Source organism: Salvelinus namaycush, chromosome 9 (genome assembly GCF_016432855.1).
Source record: "Salvelinus namaycush isolate Seneca chromosome 9, SaNama_1.0, whole genome shotgun sequence".
NCBI classification, from domain to species: domain Eukaryota; kingdom Metazoa; phylum Chordata; class Actinopteri; order Salmoniformes; family Salmonidae; genus Salvelinus; species Salvelinus namaycush.
The window spans coordinates 5,180,374-5,201,600 of record NC_052315.1 but is presented as its reverse complement, the minus strand read 5'-3'; the positions used below and the strand labels follow the sequence as shown (position 1 = coordinate 5,201,600).

The window sequence follows — 21,227 nt, the reverse complement described above, 5'->3', positions numbered from 1 at the left end:
AAACAAGCACATCTACTCACGACCGCTCATGCTGTAAACACAGTCCAGTTCAAAGTGAATGGCACAGTTCCATATATGGCAATGGTCTATTAACATATAGGCCTACTGCAGGTCTGACTGGTTATGGCGCACCGGTCTGTTTAGAGAACGGGCTGAGTAGTGCTTGTCATTGCAATAGAATCTTACTCCGATGTGTTCTGCCTACAACAAAATATCTTGCATAGTTTGTTTTGTTTCTGTATGTTGCACTGAACGTGGCTAATATTGTGTTGATTTGATCACAATTGCCACAGTAAGGGGAAAGGTTGATGGTGTTAACAGGGAAAACTCTAGAACAATGGTCACCAACCTTTTCTGAGTCAAGATCGCTTTGAGTCAAAATGCAAGCCGAGATCTAGCGGTCAGATTTTTTAACGACTTACAAAACGTAAGCCTATGCAACATTAACCAATTAAAAACAGTTCTGTAGCAATGAGGTTTGTGCAGTAGACTATAGGCCCAATACAGTATCACTGCATATTGGCTTTGCTTGAATTGCCCTGCCAATGCATTGTTGTTCAGGACATTTTGTAAAATTATATTTCAAAATTTGAGGTAGGCTATATGATCACACTGGTAATAGATCCGTTGTTGTATTACTTGTGAAGCACAGCTGAATGAGCATACATTAAAATAATTTGCATTTTTTTTATGGGCTGATGGTGCCTGAATCTGATGGTCAGTCTCAGTGGAGGGAGAGAGCAGCAGACTGAGGGTCAGTCTCAGTGGAGGGAGAGAGCAGCAGACTGAGGGTCCGCCAACATCCCTCTGCTCTCCCTTTCCTCCGCTGATGGCGAAACTCGAGTCGCATCGCATTATTCCTGCGTCATGCACAAATTCATGTTGTTCCTCCTATTTACAGAGAAAGTGATCCTTAGTTCGACCATTTAAAAAAACAAGCACACATAAAACTTTATTATTATTATTATTATTAAAATCATGGAGGATAACACACAAAGTCTGGGTCTTATTTCCATTGTGGTCCTCTTGAGACAAGATGGCTGGACAAGATCCAACACAGTATGGCAGTGAAATAATAAAACAAAAACATAGAAGAAGAACATCTATCTCATCATTCCAGTTACATCATAGGGGTTATTCATATGGGCACAGAAGACAAACATATTTTTACTATATTTTTAAAGTCTTCAAATGGTAAAAGTCCCAAACATACACTGTTTACTGTTTTGTATTGGTATTGGGTCAAATGGTAAATATCACTAATCCCACTACATATGTTTTCTAAACATTTTAATGAAAAACATACAATGCATTATAATTGTACTATTTTATTTATTATCACAACATTTTAGTCACTAGCCCATTTCTCCATCAAAGTTTGGAGCTTGTAGGAAAAGTCTTTATATGAGAATTGCGCAGATAGCACTCTCAGACAGCTTCCATTTGTTGGACTTTTCAAGGAGTTGGGTTGAAGCACTGGGTTACTAAGTGAAGGACAAACCGAATTGCTTTCATTGAGGACACTTGAGTTGCGCAGCGGTCTAAGGCACTGCATCTCAGTGCAAGAGGCGTCACTACAGTCCCTGGTTCGGATCCAGGCTGTATCACAACCGGCTGTGATTGAGAATCCCATAGGGCGGCACACAATTGGCCCAGCGTCGTCCGTGTTTGGCTGGGGTAGGCCGTCATTGTAGATAAGAATTTGTTCTTAACTGACTTGACTAGTTCAATAAAAAACATTTAAAAAAAGGACTGGATTGACCACATAATTGAGCCCACCATTTATTTTCATCATGAGCAAAAGCTATACCTCAAGTCTCTGACCTCTCTTACCTCAAGTCTCTGACCTCTCTGACCTCAAGTCTCTGACCTCAAGTATAACAGGGCGAGTCTGAGTCAAGTCTCTAACCTCAAGTGCTGAGCAGAACTGCATTATATGTTCCACACAGGTTACCATTGCAATCCGACAACACCGAAATCTGAAATATTCCAGATTCATTATATCTCTCTCTGTGTGTGTGTGTATGTATATATATATAAATATGTGTGTGCTCTCAAAACTCTGCTTAATTGCTTATGTGCCTGAAAGTATTCTGAGCGGTAGCAGTGTACGCTGGGATCTGAAGACCAGATCTGCCTCTCTACCTTTGGGAACATGAGACCGTATTTTTGGAATCATCCCATTTCATTCAGACCCAATTGAAAATACAGTACACGGAGGGATCTGGTTAGAAGCTCATGTAGTGTATTTTCCAATATTACAAAGCAACAAAACCTAAAAAATTTTTTTTTGTCTCACTGGCAACTGCAGTAGAATATTCTGTCTGTCCGAAGCCCCGAATCCAACTGCATCACCAATGGTCAAGGGGCCGATTGTATCAAGTGTCTCAAAGTAGGAGTGCTGATTCAGGGTCAGATTTTACTTTTAGATCACAATGAATCAAATTATAAGGATAAAGGGGACTTGATTACTCCTTCACTGAGGTGCTCGATACATATAGCCCCAATCAAATTGGTGAAATTAATTAAAGAGATGTTCCACTCAATAACAGAACAAGGTTGTACTGAGTGTCCTCAGGTATGAGGATATATTTGACTGTTCTACTATGCTACAGTGTGTAGATCTGTGTCGGTCTTTATGAATAACAGCTAAGATAAGATGATCTGTTCAGTTAGTCAAAGGAATACAAAAACACATGTCTTGTCGGGGTTGTGCTAGATTCAAAGCGCAGTTGTTTTAGGAGTGCTTATGCCACGTGCAAGTCTCCATTACACATCTGGCTTTCTTTTTCCCCCCCAGATCTAATAGTCAACGTAGGGCATTAAAAACACAAGCACAACAGAGGGCAAATTAAATACGACCAGGGCACGTACTCACAAAGAGTCTAAGTGAAGGAGTGCTGATATAGGATCAGTTTTTCCTTTTAGAGCATAATGAATACACTTATAAAAGGACAGAGGGGACCTGATCCTAGATCAGCACACCAAGGCTACTTTGAGATGCTATTTGAATACGGACCAAGCTTTTCATGACAACAGCTGGAGTTTGAATGAGATTGATTTACTGGCAGTTACTCTCTGAATCGTATGCTTGTGTATTAGATGTGTGTCATGTAACTTTCTCGTCCATTTATTGTTCTTATTTCATACTGTCAGTGGTCCCGTGTGGCTCAGTTGGTAGAGCATGGTGCTTGGAACGCCAGGGTTGTAGGTTCGACTCCCACAGGGGACCAGTAGGAAAAGAGTGTCTTTTAAATGACAAAAAATGTAAACGTAAGTGCGTTAAATGTTGCATTCATAGAGTATTCAGACCCCCTTGACTTTTTCCACATTTTGTTACGTTACACCTTTATTCTTTCTCATCAGTCTATACACAATAACAAAGCAAAAACAGGATTAGATTTTTTTTGCAAATTTATAATAAATAAAAACTGAAATAAGACATTTACATAAGTATTCAGACCCTTTACTCAGTACTTTGTTGAAGCACCTTTGGTAGCGATTACAGCCTCGAGTCTTCTTGGGTATGATGCTACAAGTTTGGGACACCTGTATTTGGGGAGTTTCTCCCATTCTTCTCTGTAGATCCTCTCAAGCTCTGTCAGGTTGGATGGGGAGTGTCGCTGCACATGTATTTTTAGGTCTCTAAAGAGATGTTAGATCGGGTTCAGCTCTGGGCTCTGGCTGGGCCACTCAAGGACATTCAGAGACTTGTCCAGAAGCCCCTCCTGCATTGTCTTGGCTGTGTGCTTAGGGTCTTGTCCTGTTGGAAGGTGAACCTTCGACCCAGTCTGAGGTCCCGAGTGCTCTGGAGCAGGTTTTCATCAAGGATCTCTCTGTACTTTGCTTTGTTCATCTTTCCTTCGATCCTGACTAGTCTCCCAGTCCCTGCCGTTGAAAACATCCCCACAGCAAGATGTTGTCACCACTATGCTTCACCATAGGGATGGTGCCAGGTTTCCTCCAGACGTGATGCTTGGCATTCAGGCCAAAGAGTTCAATATTGATTTCATCAGACCAGAGAATCTTGTTTCTCATGGTCTGAGAGTCCTTTAGGTGTATTTTAGAAAAACTCAAAATCGGGCTGTCACTTTTATTTAGTGCCGGCTTCCGTCTGGCCATTCTACCATAAAGGCCTGATTGGTGGAGTGCTGCAGAGATGGTTGTCCTTCTGGAAGGTTCTCCCATCTCCACAGAGGAACTCTGGAGCTCTGTCAGATTGATCATCATGTTCTTGGTCACCTCCCAGACCGATACCCTTCTCCCCCGATTGCTCAGTTTAGCCAGACGGCCAGCTCTAGGAAGAGTCATGGTGGTTCCAAACTTCCTCCATTTAAGAATGATGGAGGGTACTGTGCTCTTGGGGACGTTCAATGCTGCAGACATTTTTTGGTACCCTTCCCCAGATCTGTGCCTCGACACAATTCCTTCGACCTCATGACTTTGTTTTTGCTCTGACATGCACTGTCAACTGTGGGACCTTATATAGACAGCTGTGTGCCTTTTCAAATAATGTTCAATCAATTGAATTTACAACAGGTGGACTCCAATTAAGTTGTAGAAACATCTCAAGGATGATCAATGGAAACAGGATGCACCTGAGCTCAATTTAGAGTGTCATAGCAAAGGGTCTGAATACTTATGTAAATAAGGTATTTCTGTTTTGCAAACATTTTCTAAAAACCTGTTTTCCCTTTGTCATTATGGGGTATTTTGTGTAGATTGATGAGGAAAAAATAATAATTGAATCAATTTTAGAATAAGGCTGTAAACGTAACAAAATGTGGAAAAAGTCATGGGGTCTGAATACTTTGCAAATGCACTGTGTCTTTACAACTTCTAACATCTCACTACATAACAAAAGTTATGTTAGTGAACAATGGTTATTATATCTAGTCCAACTATTAAAAAGTCTCATATCTCCTCATATCTGAGGAGACATGTAGACCCCATACATCTCCTTACATTTGGCACCTTCACCTTTTTTTAAACATTTATTTAACTAGGCAAGTCAGTTAAGAACAAATTCTTATTTTCAATGACGGCCTAGTGGGTTAACTGCCTTGTTCAGGGGCAGAACGACAGATTTTTGTCAACTCAGGGATTTGATCTTGCAACCTTTTGGCTATTAGTCCAACGCTCTAACCACTAGGCTACCCTGCCGCCCCTTTGACGCTAACCCGGTGCAAATGCTACATACATAAATAAATGAACCAAAATAACAATATTAGCGTACATATTTGATTAGACTGGCTGTTTCAAAGCACAGTGAGGACATGAAACAGAATTAATTGTCTTGCATCAGCGAGCGGACGGTGTAGTGGGAAAGGGGGGATACCTAGTCAGTTGTATAGGGAAAGGGGGGATACCTAGTCAGTTGTATAGGGAAAGGGGGGATACCTAGTCAGTTGTATAGGGAAAGGGGGGATACCTAGTCAGTTGTATAGGGAAAGGGGGGATACCTAGTCAGTTGTATAGGGAAAGGGGGGATACCTAGTCAGTTGTATAGGGAAAGGGGGGATACCTAGTCAGTTGTATAGGGAAAAGGGGGATACCTAGTCAGTTGTACAACTGAATGCATTCAACTGAAATGTGTCTACCGCATTTACCCCAACCCCTCTGAATCAGAGAGGTGCGGGGGGGCTGCCTTAAATTGACGTACACGGCACCCGGGAACTGCCTTGCTCAGGGGCACAACAACCTTGTCAGCTCGGGGATTCGATCCAGCAACAGCAGCTCTAACCACTAGGCTACCTGCCACCCCAACTACTATGTTCCCTTCAGTAAAGCAATCTCTGCATCTGCTCTATGGCCTTTAATAAACAGTAGCCTTGAGTACACGGAGTAGGTTATACAACACAATCATCCTTTAGGCAAACTGCTGGCTATTACCAAACCCAAAACCAAGGATCAAAACAGATCAAATAAGAGAGTATAAGATATGAAGTACTTTCTCCCAGAACATGTGCTGTTAGAACTGCTTTCAAAGGTCACATATTGTCCCCTTGACTATGAGGCTTATAGCAATACTACATGTCTTGGAATGAAACTCAAGGTGCAGTAATTAAAATGTATCGAAAAGACCTCTAGAGCCAGATTCCCAGGCACAGATGAAGCCTAGACTAAAATGCTCTTTCAGTGGAGAATCTCGATTGAACATGCTTTTTAGCCCAGGTCTACTCTCAATCTGTATCCGGGAAACCAGACCCTCAAGTACCTCTTGACCAGCTTCAAGCTACATTCTACATCATTGAGCTGGGCCTTGCTTCACAGAAGAGTCAGGAGATCTCTAATCTGGTCATCAGTGACCATTGGGACTCAATGCAGTTTAGAGCAATGGGGTGAGGTGGAAAACAATTGGATTGTGATGATTCACATCTAATGGATATATCATGGTTTGTACACCCCCCTAAAAAGTGACAAAAGGTTTGTCTTCAGATTCAAATTTATATCCAAATGAATTTATATTACCACCACATAAAACTGTTGTCTTTGTTGACAGTCATTGAAAATAAGAATTTGTTCTTAACTGACTTGCCTAGTTAAATAACGTTTTTTTTTTTTTACGGTGAAGGAGCCAAATGTAAGGAGATGTATGGGGTCTACATGTCTCCTCAGATACAAAGCTAATGTCTGATATGAGACTTTAATAGTTGGACTAGATATAATAACCATTGTTCACTAACATAACGTTTGATATGTAGTAAGATGTTAGAAGTTGTAAAGATACAGTGCAAATGGCTATCCAAACATAGCCATTTTTGTTACTATGGTGATAGTCACAAGAGTCACATTTGAGGCTAATACTGTAAGTAGGTCTACTGTAGATATAGCCACCAATGTGAACCCGAGTATCACCGTTATCATTACTGTTAGACATAATAATATGCTCTTACTATAGAGGCTTACTGATAACCATGGTAACAACTATAACCATGGTAACAACTATAACCATTTGATAGTGAATGTAGGATGGCATCGTCAGCCATCTAGGTCTGATATTATGGTGTGGGTGGTGTCATACTCAAGAGTCACAGCTCTCAAGCAGGATACATTCACAATCAGTGGCATTGCATTGCATCGCTTCACACCCTCATGTTTATAGCCCACTGCCAATGAACTGAACTGAACTAGATAATAATTGATCATGCAGCTGTTCTGGTTCTTAATTAGCAGAGGTCTATTTGAGAATGGTGCCTGTTTGGTTTGGATGGATGCTTCTCCTCTTAGGGGAATCTAAATACATTGGTTTTACAGTGTATTTATATAAATACTACATGCACATCAATTGCACTTTAATAATGCATATCTTGTTAGCTTGAATGGTGTGGTGTGTGTGTTATTTGTATAGCTGAGCTATAATATTGCAAAGGGGAAAACAGCCACATTGCTGACAAATGTGTTTGATAAAACAAATAGACGTAATTATTGACAAAGTAAATGAAACCATGCTATTTATAAACATAACACTTACCTGTCCCAAATGCTTTGGCCACCAGCCACGTGAGGCTACAGTAGATTTTTGCTCGAGAACAATCATAGTGATCAGAAGACTTTATTGCGGGAACAATAAAGGTATTTTTAGTTTCCCTGGCGTCCGTCACTTCACCCATCATAACACCCTGAAGTGTCAACAGCCTTCGGCAAACCCAATGATGACTAACTATGTAGCAATAGAAGTCGATGACATCCCACCAAAGGAATTGAATGCGCCAAACGTTACTTGATTTGCCAGCCTTCAAATGCCTATGTAAATGTACAATTCGTTGGAAGAGACATGGAGGGTTGACTGCAAACCATCGGTATGGTATTGTCTAACTCCTCTGAGTCAATATGAATAGTGGAATTAGCGACTGCCTGTATTTTTCAGCCATTCTGCTACTACCTGGGTTGTAATCATTAGTCCAAACAGAGTTTCTATTGGAGAAATTCAGGTAGGTCCCTCCCCGTTTCGTTCCGTTTGCTTACTTTTAAGAAAAGTTTTGCAACAGAATCGGCGTAATGAATACGCCCCAGTTTAAATGGGGTTCGCCTAATAGCTGTCTACCTATTTCAGAAGAATCTCACTGAGGAAGGCGCATATTTCCTTCAGATAGAGAGAAAAAACATTCGGATTCCCATTCAAGTCTTTGTTTTCAAACACAAGTTGGTTCCCCTCTGCTTTTCCTCGCTTGTTGCGGTTCTCCTGCCGCACTGTGGCTCAGAAAGTGCTGCACTATTGCGCGTGCGCGTACCATCCAGTAACTTCTGCACAACATCAAAAGAGGCCAGCTTGCTTTCACTACAGTTCGAAATTGGACGAAATCTACGCATCGCATACATAACTTGATTTGTTTGGATAAAATGTTTATGTTCTGTCTGTTTATATGTAAAATGCATCCCTGGATAGATAAACATTCTAACTTTAACCAATTAAATAGATTCGCCTGTCGAGAGTTTGGGACTATACGGTTCTATCTGCAAAAAGATGATTCTGAGATAATTGGCTTTAAAGTTCCAAACCCTCATTGATTTGAATGGTGTCAGCTATTTTTATATTGTATTCTTTTGAACTTAACAACATACATTGGGGGTATTTAGAGTCATATGTAGTTAGAGAACATTGAACAGAACAAGGATATATCAATAACTTAAGTTTGGACAAAAATTCAGATACAACCTTGATGAATTTGCTTAATAATTTGTGGTGGGTCAGCCTTGTATTGTCAGTTGCAAGTATTTACATTATATATAATGCATCATTCCTTTATTATGTGGATTTGTAGTCCTAATATGCATCATCATTGATACAATTAGGCTAGTTGAATTCAACATTATTCATTGAAACCACTTCGATGTGAGATGTGCAGCTATGTCAACATGTCAATTTGCTTCTGACATGTTTGTAAATCAATCCAATGTATTTATAAAGCCCTTCTTACATCAGCTGATATCTCAAAGTGCTGTACAGAAACCCAGCCTAAAATAATGTTCTGATATAATCTCCACCCGGCACAGCCAGAAGAGGACTGGCCACCCCTCATAGCCTGGTTCCTCTCTAGGTTTCTTCCTAGGTTTTGGCTTTTCTAGGGAGTTTTTCCTAGCCACCGTGCTTCTACACCTGCATTGCTTGCTGTTTGGGGTTTTAGGCTGGGTTTCTGTACAGCACTTCGAGATATTAGCTGATGTACGAAGGGCTATATAAAATAAACTTGATTTGATTTGATTTAACCCCACCCACTTTGCCAAAGCACAGCCCCCACACCACTAGAGGGATATCTTCAACCACCAACTCACCATCCTGAGACAAGGCCGAGTATAGCCCACAAAGATCTCCGCCACGGCACAACCCGGACAGGAAGATCACGTCAGTGACTCAACCCCCTCAAGTGACGCACCCCTCCCAGGGACAGCATGGAAGAGCACCAGTAAGCCAGTGACTCAGCCCCTGTAATAGGATTAGAGGCAGAGAACCCCAGTGGAGAGAGGGGAACCGGCCAGGCAGAGACAGTAAGGGCGGTTCATTGCTCCAGTGCCTTTCCGTTCACCTTCACACTCCTGGGCCAGACTACACTCAATCATAGGAACTACTGAAGAGATGAGTCTCAATAAAGACTTAAAGGTTGAGACCGAGTCTGCGTCTCTCACATGGGTAGGCAGACCATTCCATAAAAATGGAGCTCTATAGGAGAAAGCCCTGCCTCCAGCTGTTTGCTTAGAAATTCTAGGGACAGTAAGGAGGCCTGCGTCTTGTGACCGTAGCGTACGTGTAGGTATATACGGCAGGACCAAATCGGAAAGATAGTTAGGAGCAAGCCCATGTAATGCTTTGTAGGTTAGCAGTAAAACCTTGAAATCAGCCCTTGCCTTAACAGGAAGCCAGTGTAGAGAGGCTAGCACTGGAGTAATATGATCAACAAAAACTATTTAATTAGATTTTAAAAAGATACTAATCGAATATGCAGATTTTTTTTGTAGTTTGGTGGATTCATGTAAATTTTCCCTTCCCCATATGGAATGTTGTTTTTTTTGGTAAATGTTTTCACCCCCGTTCAGTTGGTGGCGAAAACAGACCTTTTGCGTGTAGTTCGCCATAAAACCCAAAGAAGAAGAAAAAGACTAGAGACGTCATCAACATGAGTCAGCTTTCTGAGTGAGTCGACGGTGGATAAGATGCTTTATGCTCGCTAGCAGCTAGCTTCAGTTTGGGTGTTTACTTCGATATATTTGTGTTTTTCACCTACAATTAATAATCGTTTTGTGGGTTTACTTGCGTCGATTTGGTCTTTAAATCGCAATGTAATTGCGCCAAAATCTAGTGTTGTTTTGTATCGCTAGTTGGCTAGGCTTGAAGTTACTAGCGTTGGCTAGCTGATGCCCACTCATCTGTGTGCAGGTGGCATTATCACTGAGATAGTCTTTGATTAACGTTAAACATCGTGACTATCGTATTTGTAACCGTCTGTCACACCCATTCATGCTCTTTACAATAATACTTTGGAAACATGTTTATGCCAAGAGCACTGAAAGTGAAGAGACCAACAGACAACACAAGTCAGGTGCTTAAGAAGAAGTGCAAGGTGAGCCAGGAGGGAGAAAAGGAAGGCAGTGATGGCACAGGACAACCCCCCAGCCTAAAGACTTCCACTACAGCTCCCTATGAGAGTGTAGAGACAGACGTGAACACTGAGACACAGGTGAAGCCTGATTACCAGGACACACATCTTCCAACCCTGGAGCAGGGTACCTGTAGTCCTGTACAAGCACCAGAGGACCAACAGTCCTCAGAGTCTGAGTCCAGCACCGAGGAAAGCGAAGAAGAGGAGCCTGTAAAATCCTTCAGAAAGAGCCAGAGATGGCCCGAACCGGGGGAGCCCGTCTGCGTCATGTGTGCTCGCTTCGGGGAGTACATCTGCGACAGCACTGACAATGATGTGTGCAGCCTAGAGTGCAAGGCCAGTCACCTGGCTAAAATGGGCATGGGCACAGGGGAAGATGCCTTTAACCGTGATGACACAGGGGAGAAGAAGACTTCACAATGTGGACAGCCAGCCATTGACACAGCTGGCAATAGTGTTGAGGATGTATACAAGGACTATTCCTACAAGGAAGATGCATTTATCTCTGGGTTGACAGAGGAGCAAGTGCAGCGGGTAAAGCAGGAGCTGGCCATTGTGACAGAGGGCAGGGAGGTGGGCAGGCCCATCATCGAGTTTGAGCAATGTAACCTTCCCTCGACTCTCAGTGCCAACCTGAAGAAGGCAGGGTATGAGGCGCCCACCCCTGTTCAGATGCAGATGGTGCCTGTTGGCTTGGCTGGCAGGGACGTGATTGCCAGTGCTGACACAGGTTCCGGGAAGACGGTGGCCTTTCTGCTGCCAGTGGTAGTGTGTGCTTTGAAGGTACAGTGAAATACAGTTTTGTGGCTGGCTTGATTATTACACTGTTATATCACACTGACCTGAACTATGCTGGGTCTGAAAGTTTTCTTTTCACATTGACCTTTTCAGCATGGTTCCAGCAACTATGGTGGATGCATACCTACAGTTGAAGTCATAAGTTTACATACACTTAGGTTGGAGTCATTAACTCATTTTTCAACCACTCCACAAATTTCTCATTAACAAACTATAGTTTTGGCCAGTCGGTTAGGACATCTACTTTGTGCATGACAAGTCATTTTTCCAACAATTGTTTACAGACAGATTATTTCACTTATAATTCACTGTATCACAATTCCAGTGGGTCAGAAGTTTACATACACTAAGTTGACTGTGCCTTTTAAACAGCTTGGAAAATTCCAGAAAATGTCATGGCTTTAGAAGCTTCTGTTAGGCTAATTGACATCAATTGGAGGTGTACCTGCGGATGTATTTCAAGGCCTACCTTCAAACTCAGTGCCTCTTTGCTTGACATCATGGGAAAATCTAAAGAAATCAGCCAAGACCTCAGAAAAAAAAAATTAGCTTGAATAGACCTCCAAGTCTGGTTCATCCTTGAGACCAATTTCCAAAAGCCTGAAGATACCACGTTCATCTGTACAAACAATAGTCGCAAGTATAAACACCATGGGACAACGCAGCCGTCATACCACTCAGGAAGGAGACGCGTTCTGTCTCCTAGAGATGAACGTACTTTGGTGCGAGAAGTGCAAATCAATCTCAGAGCAACAGCAAAGCACCTTGTGAAGATGCTGGAGGAAACAGGTACAAAAGTATCTATATACACAGTAAAACGAGTCCTATATCGACATAACCTGAAAGGCTGCTCAGCAAGTTAGAAGCCACTGCTCCAAAACAGCAATAAAAAGCCAGACTATGGTTTGCAACTGCACATGGGGACAAAGATCGTACTTTTTGGAGAAATGTCCTCTGGTCTGATGAAACAAAAACTGTTTGGCCATAGTGACCATCGTTATGTTTGGAGGAAAAAGGGGGAGGCTTGCAAGCCAAAGAACACCATTCCAACCGTGAAGCACGGGAGTGGCAGCATCATGTTGTGGGGGTGCTTTGCTGCAGGAGGGACTGGTGCACTTCACAAAATAAATGGCATCATGAGGAGGAAAATGATGTGGATATATTGAAGCAACATCAAGACATCAGTCAGGAAGTGAAAGCTTGGTCGCAAATGGGTCTTCCAAATGGACAATGACCCCAAGCATACTTCCAAAGTTGTGGCAAAATAGCTTAAGGACATCAAAGTCAAGGTATTGGAGTGGCCATCACAAAGCCCTGACTTCAATCCCATAAATTTGTGGGCAGAACTGAAAAAGTGTGTGCGAGCAAGGAGGCCTACAAACCTGACTCAGTTACTCCAGCTCTGTCAGGAGGAATGGGCCAAAATTCACCCAACTTATTGTGGGAAGCTTGTGGAAGAATACCTGAAACGTTTGACCCAAGTTAAACAATTTAAAGGCAATGCTACCAAATACTAATTGAGTGTATGTAAACTTCTGACCCACTGGGAATGTGATGAAATAAATAAAAGCTGAAATAAATAATTCTCTACTATTATTCTGACATTTCACATTCTTAAAATAAATTGGTGATCCTAACTGCCCGAAGACAGAGTTTTTACTATGAGATAATGTCAGGAATTGTGTAAAACTGAGTTTAAATGTATTTGGCTAAGGTGTATGTAAACTTCCGACTTCAACTGTACCTAGTACAGCTTTGTACAGGCTCGGCTCGGTTGTAGTGTGAAAAGCTCCTTAGTGTTCATCTTTCATGATACTTTTTTGGTCTCATGGTTGTGAAAATCATTCCAGTATTTTTTTCTCACAATATTGAGTAACTTTTTAAAGTTGAACAAAAAAAGACCCCCCCCCCAAAAAAAAGGCACATCAAGGTTTGTCAGAAGGACTCTATAACAAATACTTCAGACAGTTTGCTGTATTTCAACCTCACTGTTGGCACTGTTTTCAGCAAGAAGTACTTCGGCTAAACTTTGAAAATCCAGCACAGCTGTTAACCCAATTTTGAACCGGTCCCTCACTGGGGACTCCTTGAAGCAACAGCGATGAGTAATTCATATGCACAGGCCTGTTTTATGTTCTATAGCTTAGCTACAATTTCAAATGATAGGTTATACTATGCAGATAGACATGAGAAAGGAAAACTACAGCCATTCAAAAACTGATGCAAATAGGCTTGTCTCGAATTCTATCTATGTGTAAAGTATAGTTACCACTTGCCATAAGAAACATTAAGTTCATTTATACTGCTGTATGTGGGGAAAACAAGTAGATCAAACCTTTAAGCATTTTACGTGGCTTTGCGTGATGTAATTCATTGGACTATATATTGGTCTGGTAGGAGCAGACTGTGGCATCCTGATAGTGTGATAATCACACTTTTGGGCCTAGCTGCAAAGCAAGCTGGAAGTTGAAGAATTTCTCTCCCCAAAAATCTGATGTAAAACTTTAACCTTAACCCTACCCTTACGGAGCCTAACCCTTACGTAGCCTAACCCTTACGTAGCCTAACCCTTACGTAGCCTAACCCTTACGTAGCCTAACCCTTATGTAGCCTAACCCTTACGTAGCCTAACCCTTACGTAGCCTAACCCTTACGTAGCCTAACCCTTACGTAGCCTAACCCTTACGGAGCCTAACCCCTACGGAGCCTAACCCCTACGTAGCCTAACCCTTACGTAGCCTAACCCTTATGTAGCCTAACCTTACGGAGCCTTACGGAGCCTAACCCTTACGGAGCCTAACCCTTACGGCGCTTAACCCTTACGGCGCTTAACCCTTATGTAGCCTAACCCTTATGTAGCCTAACCCTTATGTAGCCTAACCCTTATGTAGCCTAACCCTTATGTAGCCTAACCCTTATGTAGCCTAACCCTTATGTAGCCTAACCCTTATGTAGCCTAACCCTTACGGAGCCTAAACCTAAAAAGTGTGGAAGTTACCAGAATTTTGCTACCCTAAGACCAAAAAGCCAATTTTTGTTTATAAATATTGTCTTGATTCCTCCCCAATCAGAGGCTAGTGGAGGGGGGTCGCGGTGGTCCGGCGGCTCTCATCCTGACCCCCACCAGGGAGCTGGCCATCCAGATCGAGAGGCAGACCAAGGAGCTGGTGATGGGCCTACCTAACATGAGAACTGGCCTGCTGGTAGGAGGCATGCCCCTGCCCCCGCAGCTCCACCGCCTCAAGAGCACCATCAAGGTACAACGTTACCTCAACGTTTCTCATGATGCTGTACAATAGTGTACAACGTTACCTCAACGTTTCTCATGATGCTGTACAATAGTGTACAATTGTTACGTCTATGTTTCAAAGAGAGTACTGGACAATATTAAGTCAATGTTTACCAGACATTTTCTACAGTATGTCAATATTAAATTCCCATAACCTTGCAATGAAGGCCCTCCATAGCCTCGCTACAATTTCAAATGATAGGTTATACTATGCAGATAGACATGAGAAAGGAAGACTACAGCCATTCAAAAACTGATGCAAATAAGCTTGTCTCAAATTCTATCTATGTGTAAAGTACAGTTACCACTTGCCATAAGAAACATTAAGTTAATTTATTTAATTAATAAAGTTTGACTAACCAAACTGTATTTGTTTTTCTCTTAATTGCCTTCTAGATAATAATCGCCAACTTAATTGCCCTCTAGATAATAATCGCCAACTTAATTGCCTTCTAGATAATAATCGCTACCCCAGGACGACTGCTGGAGATCCTGAAACAGAAGGCAGTGCAGCTGGATGAAGTGAGGGTTGTGGTGGTTGATGAGGTAAACATTCTCATAGCATTAATTAAGAACACTATTGTGCAGTCATTTTGAAATGGTTTTAAAAGGCCCCTGCCCTTTTGTTTGACAAGGACCGTGCACATTAATCAACATTTCAGTATTCACATCGAAGTAAATGTACCAGAGTTGGCAAAATAGCACATTTTTGTAGATAGACTTAAATTGAAATGGGATTGACCCCCGTCCCGTGTACCCGTAATACTATTTCGACATTGTTCAGCAGAATGAAAAATAATGTGTCCTCTTATGAGTGCAGGCAGACACCATGCTGAAGATGGGCTTTCAGCAGCAGATCCTGAAGGTTCTGGAGAACATCCCGGAGGAGCACCAGACCCTGCTAACATCTGCCACCATCCCCAAGGGCACAGAGCAGCTGGCGGCCCGACTGACCCAGGACCCGGTACGTATCGCCATCGGGGACAGGAACCAGCCTTGCGCCGACATCCGCCAGATAGTGCTCTGGGTGGAGGAGCCCTCCAAGAAGAAGAAGCTCTTTGAGATTTTAAATGTAGGTGATTTTTTTTCAATAGCTTTTCTTCAGTGTACTGGGTTGTGTTCATTAGGCAACAAACGGAATAAAACAGACTGAAACAGGGAGTTCTTGTTTTCTGTTGTAAAATTATTTAAAATGTTATCCGTTGTGTGGCCTCATGAACACGACCCAGGTGTAAATGACATTTTAATGTTAATTTGGGAATTTTAATTACAGGTTACTGGCATTTTCTGTATAGTGTCATGAAGCATATGATCTCAGCAAGGAGTGTTATTAAAGACCTGCTCCGAAACTTTGGCGACTACTACGTATTTTTTAAACCTCCTGCTTTGGGCTGAATGTGTCGATGTGTAATCCCTCGTTTGAAAGCAACTGTTTTTCTTGAATCTGTGCTGTGCCATTTACCTTACATTTTCCCCCATGTGGGCCAGCCCCCTAGCAAATAGAGTTCTAGCCAATGAGCTTCAGTCTCTCTGCATTTGAGTGACAGCTAGCAAGATTCACACACAGCATAGTGAGAAAGAGCAATGACGTGATGCACATATCTGCATGTGATGTAGTACACAATTTTCTGCAACCACTTTTAGCTTGTGAGTGCTACTGGCTAAAAAATTATACAAAAGTACTGGAGAATCACTTTTAAATCTGTCAAAAGTGGGAATTCCTGCAGTATCTCCTGAAGACTCCCACTGGACCATATTAAGACAGCAGTCGCTGCAGCCCTGCCCCCCCCCCCCCCCCCCCCCCCCCTCCCTCTCCAGAGGAAATGGGTGGGCCCTCAGCCATGGCTTTGCTCCAGGAAACGGAGTAATGGTTCATACCATCTATATAAGGTAGGGTGCGGGAAGAGGCTGTGCTTTCACAGACCCGTTGGAGAAATGGCATTGCTGCTTAGATCAAAGTTACCATCCAGGGGGATGTTGACTTGTACTCCTATATTTGACCTGCGTCCCACAGTCTATTTTCCAACAATTTAAATAGACATTTTTTCCTTCTACGCTGAACAAAAATATAAACACATTATGTGCTGAAATAAAAGATCCCAGAAAATGTTAATTACGCACAAAAAGCTTATCTATAAAAGTTTGTGCACAAATTTGTTTACTTCCGTGTTAGTGAGCATTACTCCTTTGCCAAGATAATCCATCCACCTGACAGCTGTGGCATATGAAGAAGCTGATAAAACAGCATGATAATTACACAGGTACACCTTGTGTTGGGGACAATAAAAGGCCACTCTAAAATGTGCAATTTTGTCACACAACACAATGCCACAGATGTCTCAAGTTGAGGGAGCGTGCAATTTCATGCTGACTGCAGGAATGTCCATCAGAGCTGTTGCCAGAGAATTGAACGGTTTGTCGAGATCGGTGTGGAAGAACTTGACCTCAGCCCCATCGAACACCTTTGGGATGAATTGGAACGTTGACTGCGAGCCAGGCCTAATCGCCCAACATCAGTGCCCAACCTCACTAATGCTCTTGTGGCTGAATGGAAGCAAGACCGTGTTATAACACCATCGTCTAGTGGAAAGCCCGTGGAGGCTGTTATAGCAGCAAAGAGGGGACCAACTCCATATTAATGCCCATGATTTTGCAATGAGATGTTCAATGTAGTGTATTTCATCTATCATCATTACCTGTGTTTTTGTTTTGCCCACCCAGGACGGAAAGCTGTACCAGCCTCCGGTGGTTGTGTTTGTGGACTGTAAAGTTGGGGCGGACCTACTGTGTGAGGCCGTGAAGAAGATCATGGGCCTCAACACGGTGGCCATCCACTCAGACAAGACCCAGTGGGAACGCAACCGCATCCTCAAGGTGAGGCCTGTGGCAGCCAGCTTTTTCTTTGTTCATTAGCACCAAACGAAACAGGACAGACTGCAACAAGGAAAGGAAGAGCCAGGACTTGTCCAATAAGAAACACTCATTTTCATTCATACAGATTTAAAACATTAAGAATAGTTGTCATTTGCGTAGAACCCTCAAGGTGTATTCAGTGGAATGTTCAAAGGGTTTCCCTGGATACTGGACAGTACTGTACCATACACACTAGATCCGACGGTGAGAGGAGGCCCCACCGATGCTCTCCCTTCGTTGAGACTGACCATCAGGGGCTAATTATATACATTTCTTCTCATTCATCTGTGCCTCACAAGTTATTCAACAAATTATCTATTACCAGTGTGATCATATACCTACAATGTTTTTTTTGTTGTTTATATAATTTTAAAATGGTCTGAGAAGAACATTGGCAGGGCATTTCAAGTATAGACAATATGCAGTGATATTGTATTAGGCCTATAGCTTACTGCACAAACCTCATGGTTACAGAACTGGTTTTAATAGGCTAATGTTGAATAAGTCTGAGCGGTAGATCTCATTTTGACTCAGAAAGTGGTCTCGACTCAAAAGTTTGGTTACCACAGCACCAGGATCAGTTTAGCCTTTTTTAAATATCATAATGAATTGGATTGGTAAGGGGGGGACCTGATCCTAGATCAGTGCTCCTACTATGAGATGCTTTATGAATACTGGCCCAGGTTTGGCTATTACGGCTCAAACAGAAGAGCTAGGCAAAGGCAGTGTACTTCCATAAAGAGTATTATACCGTTAAGCTGTTTTGTACCTCCTCCTCAGGGTCTACTTGAAGGTGACTTTGAAGTGGTGGTCAGCACTGGCGTACTGGGCAGAGGGCTCGACCTGGTCAACGTCAAACTGGTGGTCAACTTTGACATGCCACCCAACATGGATGAGTATGTTCATCAGGTGGGTCAATTTGCTATTGTTGTGAATGGGGAAAATCTGGTGTGCTTTTGTCATACAAAATCAATGTCTGAGACAATATCTTTTTGCATCTTGGAGGGAGCATCTGGCACAGAATCTTTTTGGTGTAGTATTGTCTACAAATGGATGAAAGTGGTGTGTGTGTGGGGGGGGGGGGTTAGCTACTCAGGTGACATTGCAAATGTTTCTGTCCGGTGTGACTTTTACACTCCTTCCTCCCAGGTGGGCAGAGCAGGCAGACTGGGCCACCGGGGCACGGCCATCACGTTTGTCAACAACGACAACAAGCGTCTGTTCCTGGAGGTGGTGAACCGGGTGAAGCCCACGGGTTCCCAGCTTCCCCCCCAGCTTCTCAACTCCCCCCACCTCCATGAGCAGCAGAGGAGGGACAAACAGAAAGCCAAGCAAAGGGGGGAGGATGACATCATGGTCACCAAGAGCAACCTCCTCGACATCATCCAGAAACACAACAGGAGCTCAAAGAGATAGACAGATGCACTCGTTATTATGCTACTTTGTGTTTGTGTGTATATCTGGGTAATTTGTCCATTTTGAATAAATGTATATGAACTTGATAGAGTTGACCCTTTTTTATATAGTTGTGCATTTTGGAAATACTGCCATCTACTTGTCAAACACGGGCACGGCATGTTTGGGATTTTTTGCTATGGACGGAAACGTAATTTCTGTCTAGCCAATAGCAAATCGCAGTTTGAAATCGACGCGGCGCAAAAGCGAAGTCAACCACGACAGTGAAATGGTAAACAAACAACACTGAGTTGAATCTCCTGGTTTGAGGAGTAGGTAGCTGGCATATATTGAATGCCCAAATTGTAATATTTTATTAGGTAAACTGATCTGATTATTCTCAGCTTTGTAATGTGATTTTTTTAGACAGTTAAGTTAGCCAATTTAGCTAAGCTAACGTCGCCAACCAACTACGGTAACTAAAGTGCCTACATGGTTGAGTTGGCGAGCTAGATAGCTTTATTTACAACTGGGTAATGAAACAGGAACTAACTTTCAACTTTTTGCACGGGAAGATGTGCAATTTTAATAGAGTAAACGTTTAATTGACGAAGGATTTGTATTTTTTTTTAACCATATAATTTAAATATCTCTACAGTACCATGTCTTTATACTCGATACCAAAGAAAAAACACACAGCTTTTTATGATAATGTCTTGACACCAAGGGACCCTTATGCGAAAGCCCGAAAAGCTTCAAAGATCAGCGTTGAAGTTCCGCGAGAAAATATAAAAGGTGACGATACGAGATCATTGGATAAAACCAAGGAGCTAAACACGACCTATGTTATCTCTGGACTGTCAAAAAGCAGAGGTCAGAAGAATGACACGCACGCTCTTGGCCGATTCGCCCTTCAGCACCCGTTTTCCTCTAACGGCGACAAAACGATAAGTGAAAACACTATGGAAATCACTCCGAATACCACACCTGCATCTGAGAAAACACTGTCGTTGCAACGCAGAACAGGTTTAATTGACAAAAGCGCAGGTAATGACATCGGCAAAGCAGAGGGCTCTAGACAACGCTGGGTCAGCGGTACCGACTCTAATCAGTCTAAAGTTCTCTCTGAATCAAACCCACGAACGCCAGGAAATGCAGGTGTATTACGGTCATTTAGTCTTAGGGACACCTCATCTAAAAGTAAATCGAGAGAAGCTGTTAACCTTTTAAACTCCCCAACTAAAGGAGTTGAAAGGTTTCCGTCTAGATTTGCGCCAAAACAACCAGCAACCCCGGGTAAAGTAGACGTGACAAAACCAGAGGACCAGACCAAAACTTTTTCAACACCCACGAGAAAGACTCCTTTCGAGAAAATCACGGCAAAGAAGGATGCCTTTGAGAGGTTGGCTGGGAAAAAGGGCCAAAAAGTGGTAGCTGTAAAAACGGCAAGCCTAGAGAGGCCAAAGAAGCACGTACAGGTGACCGTGGAGGCTGCAATAACTGGTGCAACTCACCCTAAGACGTTTCCGCTCAGTAGTCAAGGAGCGAACGTGGCCTCGACCTTTCCGCCAGCGCAGGTGAGAAAGAACTCAGTCCATAGCGATGTAAGCGTGGCGAGGTCCTCTACCCCTGCACCAACATCCTATGTCTCGACCGAGCCTTTGGTCCGATCCAAACCGGATACCCTGAAGATGGAGAACAGTGCTGTGACAGTTGCGGTCCGGGTGAGGCCATTCAACACCAGGTAAAAAAAATATTTCTATATCTATTTAAATTGTTGTTCATTGAAATCGGATTCATTCAGCATTCATCCAGCTCTAACTAAACATCTGTTTGGCATAAATATGGCCCCTTTCTTTAACTGCAACGAGTCATCATACTAATTTGCTTCTTTATCCATTAGGCCTAGTCAGTGATGTAAAAAATGACCCAATATTTGACTTCCATTTGTTTTCAGGGAGAAGACAGAGAAAGCATCGCAGGTGATCTTCATGGATAACCAGGAGACTGTTGTTCAACATCCAGACACCAAGCAGAGGCACGCCTTCACATATGACTTCTCCTTCTGCTCCATCGATAAAAGCGACCCTCGCTTTGCCAGCCAGCAGACGGTGTATGACAAACTGGCCAAGCCTCTTCTGGAGAGGGCCTTTGAGGGGTTCAACACCTGCCTGTTTGCTTACGGCCAAACTGGGTCGGGGAAGTCCTACACGTACGTCTCACTCTGTTCTTTC

The 21,227-nt window shown here is 42.7% G+C and overlaps 2 protein-coding genes and 1 non-coding gene across 3 annotated transcripts in view; 2 read left to right on the top strand and 1 right to left on the bottom strand.

The window, feature by feature from the left end:
* Positions 1-7,613, bottom strand: part of LOC120053667 (calmodulin-regulated spectrin-associated protein 2-like) — a 105,186-nt gene extending 97,573 nt beyond the window's left edge. Inside the window, exon 1 of the mRNA XM_039000839.1 lies at positions 7,475-7,613. Within this exon, the coding sequence (XP_038856767.1) occupies positions 7,475-7,613 (139 nt within the window). The remainder of the gene's footprint in view (positions 1-7,474) is intronic.
* Positions 3,158-3,233, top strand: trnap-ugg. Its single transcript has one exon. It is a non-coding gene; the product is annotated as a tRNA-Pro (tRNA).
* Positions 7,614-10,130: 2,517 nt separating the features above from the next.
* On the top strand, positions 10,131-19,100 carry ddx59 (DEAD (Asp-Glu-Ala-Asp) box polypeptide 59). Its single transcript, XM_039000748.1, has 7 exons — positions 10,131-11,381; positions 14,468-14,653; positions 15,142-15,231; positions 15,506-15,757; positions 17,407-17,559; positions 18,379-18,507; positions 18,748-19,100. Exons 1-7 carry the CDS (start codon positions 10,485-10,487, stop codon positions 19,012-19,014), a joined length of 1,974 nt encoding a protein of 657 aa, XP_038856676.1. The 5' UTR covers positions 10,131-10,484; the 3' UTR covers positions 19,015-19,100.
* The last annotated feature ends 2,127 nt before the right edge of the window (positions 19,101-21,227 follow it).

What these genes read in the sequence shown, in the direction of transcription:
- ddx59 (XM_039000748.1), top strand. Translation starts at nt 10,485, where the DNA reads ATGTTTATGCCAAGAGCACTGAAAGTGAAGAGACCAACAGACAACACA. An exon ending in TGGTAGTGTGTGCTTTGAAG is followed by an intron (nt 11,382 to 14,467) that starts GTACAGTGAAAT and finishes CTCCCCAATCAG; the next exon opens with AGGCTAGTGGAGGGGGGTCG. An exon ending in GGGTTGTGGTGGTTGATGAG is followed by an intron (nt 15,232 to 15,505) that starts GTAAACATTCTC and finishes TTATGAGTGCAG; the next exon opens with GCAGACACCATGCTGAAGAT.